General features: G+C 55.0%; 1 protein-coding gene across 1 annotated transcript; it reads right to left on the reverse strand.

Moving 5' to 3' along the window:
• Positions 1-3,571: 3,571 nt before the first annotated feature.
• Positions 3,572-6,063, reverse strand: SOX4 (SRY-box transcription factor 4). Its single transcript, XM_061346395.1, has one exon. It carries the CDS (start codon positions 5,391-5,393, stop codon positions 4,098-4,100), a length of 1,296 nt encoding a protein of 431 aa, XP_061202379.1. The 5' UTR covers positions 5,394-6,063; the 3' UTR covers positions 3,572-4,097.
• Positions 6,064-6,343: the final 280 nt, after the last annotated feature.

Below are 6,343 nucleotides of genomic sequence, written 5' to 3' on the forward strand. Positions count from 1 at the left end.
CCATTGCTCGCTTTCGTCCTCGATTTTGGCCTGTGGTCAGACCCAAGAACAAACTGACCGATAACCTTAGTTATAAGTAAGGTTATTGAGTTACAACCTTTGCATGCAGGAGCAGGGGGGTTGGGGCGCACACCCCCAGCGGTGAGCCTGCTCGCCCTCCGCCCCCTCCTGCGTCCCGAGGGATGGGGAGTCCCGGGGGTCACCAGCAGGGATGTCTGCTTTGCAAGTGACCTCTGGAAGGAGCAGCCCTGCATGCAAAGAGGCTAACCGGGAAACCTCCGGGCAATGAACTGCGCGGGTCTGCAGGTGGGGGCTTTTTTTGCATGGCAAATATAACACAGGAATTCGCGAGGATTAAGAAGGCCAAACATTAACCTCCTGTGCCGGTGGCTTTGTAAAACAGCCAGTACGTCTCCTTTCGTTTGCTGCTACTTTTCCTGGAAAAGAGTTTATGGCTCAAAGCCAGCTGTAAATTAACAGCTAAGTGAAACCATTATGTCAGTGGGATGCTTTAATCGGTTTACAAAATACTGTTCAAGATACGATGCATACCCGCGGGCAAGAGGGGAACGCAAACGCGTATCAGGGACCCCCCAACGGAGTCACGGGTTTTGGCACAGGTCGGGGCGCACTCACTTCGGAAGCAGCAGGGAGGTGGGGGCAAGGACCCACACACACTACCGACCTGCGTATTCTCCCTGCTAAGAGCGTTAATGGCCCGGGGTTTGCAAGCGCTCTCGTTAGAAAGACTTCATTAAAGGTGCCCCGGAGAAACTGGTTTGGATGGAGGATGGGAGGCGGGGCCCCGCAGCTGCCCGTGCCCAGAGGATAGCTGGCTCCGGAGGCTTTCACCCGGAAAGCCAGCGCAGAAAAGGGGAAAAAAAAAGAAAAAAAAACCCCACATATTGTATAAGGGAAAACGACCTCAACCTGCAGTACCGGGGCAGCAGCCCCGGAAGGAGAGGAGCGGCCCGCCGCCTAACGCTAACGCGCTGCCGGGAGCTCGGGGAAGGCAAACTCCACCCTGCCCCAGCTACCCCGACCCCTCCATCGGGAGCCGTCCGCCCAGCTGCACACCGCCGCCGAGCCCGGCCTCCGCGGCACCCACCCGCCACGGCCCTGGAAGGGGGCCGGTTCGGCGACACGGCTGCCCCTCCCTTGGCTCCTCCCGGCAGGGCCGGCCCCGGGGCGGTGGCTCCGCGCTGGGACAGTGGCCGACGCAGGAGCCGGGGCTCCGGCGAGCAGGAAGCTCCGCTGCCCGGAGGACGACAGATCGCTGTTCGGAGGGGGCGGGGGGCGTATGAATGATGACAAGAGCAGTCCAGTGTTAGGGTTCAGTTCCAGCTGATTTTATTTCCTTCCCGAAGAACAACAACAATAACAAAAAAAAAAAAAAAGAAAAAAAAAAGAAACCAAAATAAAGAAAAAAATAAAACCCAAACAAAACAAAAACAAACAAAACAAAAAAGAACCCAAAACAAAAGAGCGGTTATTTACAGAAGGTATATCAACAATCTGACAGGCAGTGAACTTGACATGGTTAGCTGGCATGATCTTTTTTTTTCTCCTTTTCTCTCTCTCTTCTTTCCCAACATTGCGTTGAGGGTGATCGTTAAGATTAAAAAAAGAAAAAAAAAATAAATCTACACAGCATATTGCACAGGATGGATGACCAAAAAAATAACAAAAAATAACAAAAAATGTTAAACCCTTAACGGAACCACCTCATTAGGCAGACGTCCTAGTGCCTGTCATGTTATATTAACATACATAAACACACAATCTTCTTTTTTGCTTATTATAATACAGACTTAAATGTACAAAGATGTTTTCACTTTCTTCATCTTAAACACAACAGCTATAAACCTGAATACATATGCTATCATCATGCCATAAGAGACTAAAACAATTATATTTAGCGACAAGTAGAAAGGATTAAATAGTCAAATACAAGAATGAAAAACGCAGTACATAGTGTCGCGAACTCAAACCGGCATTTCGATAGATCCAGTGGTTTAAACGGCACGGGTTTGCTTCTAAAAAAAGTGCAAAAGATGTGGTTTACAAGTTAAAGGTACAGGATCCCTTCTCTGTAAATGCACCAGTTGCTGTACTTCATTTCGGGACAGGCGTGTCTCCCCAAAACGGTGGCACACGGTGTGTCCGCCTCAGTCCTCCCCTGCCCGCTCCCCTCCGGACCCCCTCAATAAAGGCGGGGGGGCTGCGGAGCGGGCACGGGCGGCGAGGGATGCTGTCACTTTAAGATGCCTGCAGATTGGAGTGTAAACATGGACAAAAGAGGGGCTGACTCGTGGGTGCGTGAGAGTGTGAGTGAGCGTGAGCGCGCACACGCGGGTGAGATACTAACCAGCGGCCCTGTTGTTAAAATCAGGAAATCCAAACAGCGATTTACACCGATTTACACCCCCTTTATATATTTTTTACAAAAATACACTGAGAAAATAATCAAACGTTTTCATCTCTCTTCTCTTTTTGTTTGTTTTTTTTTCTTTTTTCTTTTTTCTTAAAAGTGTCAAAAGTCTACATTTAAATATAAAAAATTAAAAGTTAAAACTCTAGCCCTTCAGTGAAGGAGACATAAAAATGGTGTGGGTAACAACGAGAACTACCAAAAAAGGACAAAGAAATACAAGTCAAAAATGTTTGGCCAGTATAAATACGTCCACTTATAAAATGGCATCCGATTACATTTACAAGGAAAAATAAAAACAAAACCGAAAAACAACACGAGGATGGAGAATCGGTGAGAGAAACCAGTCTTTTCATTTACAGCTATAAGGAACAAACACATACATACTCTGAGAAAAAAATTTGGTCCTGAATTTTCTTTTCTTTTTTTAAAAAAAGTCCAGCACAGATTTGAGTTGCGTTTGAATCCTTTAAAGAGTTAAGAATGAAAAAAAGCTGGTGATATTTTTGTAGGAATCAAACATAGCGCCATCTATCTGCTTTTATATTATCCTAACACTAGGGTTTTTTAAACTGTTCAACAGTCTTACAGAAATCTTAAAAAGATAGACAGGATAACATGCTATATTAAACCCCACCAGTGAAATAATCCAACACCATCACGATTCTGAGTAAGAAGAAAAAAAACTACTTTTTTTTTTCAGTATTTTCGTGTTTGGGATTTTTTTTTTTTTTTTTTTTGCAAAAGCCGTCGCCCTCAGTTTCCCCTGTACCACATCACGACAGAAACTGTTCCCATTCGGTCTCTGTTTCCAAAGAAAGTTTTCAGTGTTCTTGAAGTTTCGGCCTTATTTTTCCTTTCTACATATGACATAAGGTGACCGAGAAAAGCGCTGCCGCCACCTCAACCGTACGTGCAAATCCGTTTCAGTTTATTATTATCTTCCCCCCACCGTATTTCCAAGACAGCTCTCAAGTGTGAGTCTGGCTCTTCTCCACTTAACCGGGATCTCAGTCCAGCTCCTAGCTCCATCCGTCTCCTCCTCCTATCATCGTCGCCTCTCACCGCTTAGGAAACCGGGACAGGATTTCTCCCCCCAGACACGAACCTTGCAAAGGCTTGGGTGGTTGGTTTGTTGTTTTGTTTTTTTTTTTTGTGTTCTTTTCTTTCTCTCCGTTTTTCCAAGCAGTTCAGCTCGCTCTTTCACGCCAAAGGGCGAATGCTCAAGACCTCCAGCGTGCGCTTAGCACAATGCATGGCTCCCCCCTCCTCTTTATTCATATAAAGTGGGCAATAACAAAGAACCCAGAGGTGTGTGCGGTTCTCCCCCCCCCCTTCTCCGTCTCTCTTTTCAGTAAATAAAAAAGGGAAAAGGCAGCATTTCGCTCTCGCCAGTCTCTGAAAAGGCAACGTCGGAGGAGGGGGGTGTGTTTGTGCTGGTCCGTCTCCGGCTGGGGGAAGGGGACTGCTGGCCTTTCCGCAAGCAGAGGGCGACCCTGCTCTCGCCGCCCAGCTCCCCGAGCACCAGCAGCAACCTCAACAGTCCCTTCCCGGGGAAGGCAGGGGAGAAAGGGAAAAAAAAAGAAAACAAAGAAAAACGAAAAAGGAAAACAAACTCGAGAAACGCGCCCGGCGGTGCCTCCTCCTGCAGCGCCCGGCTCCTGCCTCAGTACGTGAAGACCAGGTTAGAAATGCTGGACTCCAGCCAGTCCCCCGAGATCATCTCACTTACCTCCGGCGTGCAGTAGTCCGGGAACTCAAAGTGAGAGCCCGAGCCGGGCTCGAAGTTAAAATCCAGGTCCCGGTCGAGCACCGAGGAGCTGAAGCTGCCCAGGGACATGCTTTCAAAGCCGGGGCTGGGGTTCAGGTCCAAGAGGTCGTCCTCAAACTCGTCGTCCGACGAAGAGGAGCCGGAGGAGGAAGAGGAGGAGGAGTGGCAGGACGCGGAGGAGGAATGCGCCGTGGAGGGGGCTGGGGAGGAGGCGCGCAGGCTGGTATAGCTGCGGTGATCCGAGGGAGAGCCCGAGCCGGAGGGCGAGGGGCAGGCAGCGCCGCCGCAGTCCCCGTCGGGCCGACCCGCCCCACCTCCCCCCTCCTCGTAGAGGCTCAAGGGGTCTCCGGCCTCTGCCGAGGTACTCAGCGTGGGGCTGCCGGGCACGGCGCCGCCGGGAGAGGCGGAGGCGGCCGCCGCCTGCCCACTCCCGAAGATGTAGACCCTCTTCAGCTTCTTCTCGGCCAGCGGCTTGCCGGGGCCCGAGGGCGAGCCCGCCGCCCCCCGGGGCTTGTAGAGCGCCTGGTGCTCGGGCGGCAGCAGCGCGGCCGGGGGCTCCCCAGGGAAGGGGGCAGCTTTGCCCCCCGCCGCTACCTTGCCGTGGGGCTTGCCGCCCGCGCCGCCGCCCGCGGGGGAGGGCTTGGAGCCGCCGCCGCCGCCCTTCTTCGGGGCGGGCTTGGCGGAGGCCGCGGAGCCGCCGTTGCCGCCGCCCGCGCTGCCCCCGCCGGCGCCGCCCCCGCCGCCCTTGTCCGCCTTGTCGCCGGGCTTGGCGGAGCTGTTGCCCGACTTCACCTTCTTCCTGGGCCGGTACTTGTAGTCGGGATAGTCCGCCATGTGCTTGAGGCGCAGCCGCTCCGCCTCCCGGATGAAGGGGATCTTGTCGCTGTCCTTGAGCAGCTTCCAGCGCTTGCCCAGGCGCTTGGAGATCTCGGCATTGTGCATGTCGGGGGACTGCTCCATGATCTTCCGCCGCTCGATCTGCGACCACACCATGAAGGCATTCATGGGCCTCTTGATGTGTCCGCTGGGCGTCTTGCACCAGCTCGGGTCGTCCGCCTTCCCCCCCGTGGAAGCAGTGGAGCCCGGCGTGGGGGAGGAGGCGATGCCCAGCTCGATGCCGGCCCCGGAGTCGGAGGTCTCGGCGGCCAGCAGCGCCTCCGTGTTCTCCGCCGTATTGGTCTGCTGCACCATCGCGGCGGCGGCAGCGCGGGGCTCGCCGGAGCTCAGCGCCGCTCCGGCGCGGGGCAGGGCGCGCAACTTCTCACAGCGGTACTGGGGCGGCGCAGCCGGCCGCGCAGCCCCCCGCGGCCGCGGTCCTGCTCCGCGCACCACTTGTACTTCCACACCGGCGCCTCGTCCCCGGCGGCGCGGTCCTCTCCCCCTCGAGGCGGCGGCGACGGCAGCGGCGGGGCCGCCCGCGGTCAGACACAGAGTTTCTGCAAAAGCCGCACCGCGAGCCGTCGGTCCAAGTTGGCTTTTTCCTTGGTGTGTTACGGGTTTGGGATTTTTTGGAGGGGAGAATGTCCCTCTGCTTTTTTTCCTCACCACCTCGGATCTGCCCCCTCCCTGAAGCAGCTGTGGTCCCGCAGTTCACAAGTGCTTTCCGCCTGCTCGCGGCGTTTCAGCAGAGGAGCGCGCCCGGCGCACAAAGTCTCTCAGCGCTGGGCACGGCCAGCGTGCACCGGCGGCGGGAGAGGGGGAGTGGTGGCAGGGGGGAGGCGGCTGCGGCGCGTCTCCAAAGCCCCGAAAACCCCGGCTCCAGGACTCGTGTGGTGGTGGCGGCGGGTTCGGCGGTCAGGAGTTAGTGCAGGTAGGATTTGGCGGTTACGAGGCGCTGAGCAAAACCCCTCAGGCAAAAAAAAAAAAAAAATAGAAAAAGGAAAAAATAATAATTACGGGAAAAAAAATCACGAGGAATTAGCAAAAGAAAAGCGCCCGTGCATGAACGAGTGTGTACGTCCCCGGCAGGAAGAGCGGCAAGCCGGGCTCACAGCCCCGTCCTCCTCCGCCGACGCAGCCGGTGGTGGTTGTTCTGGTTCTGCTGCCGGCACTGCTGCTGCTCCGCGCTCGCGGAGCCCTGCGGAGGAGCTGCCGCCACCGCCGCCGCCGCCCCCCGCCCGCCGGGCGCTGCCCCGCGCACA

Source organism: Neopsephotus bourkii, unplaced genomic scaffold, assembly GCF_033783945.1.
Source record: "Neopsephotus bourkii isolate Nb327-2 ecotype Australia unplaced genomic scaffold, CSIRO-AGI_Nbou_v1 NB_272, whole genome shotgun sequence".
Lineage (NCBI taxonomy): Eukaryota > Metazoa > Chordata > Aves > Psittaciformes > Psittacidae > Neopsephotus > Neopsephotus bourkii.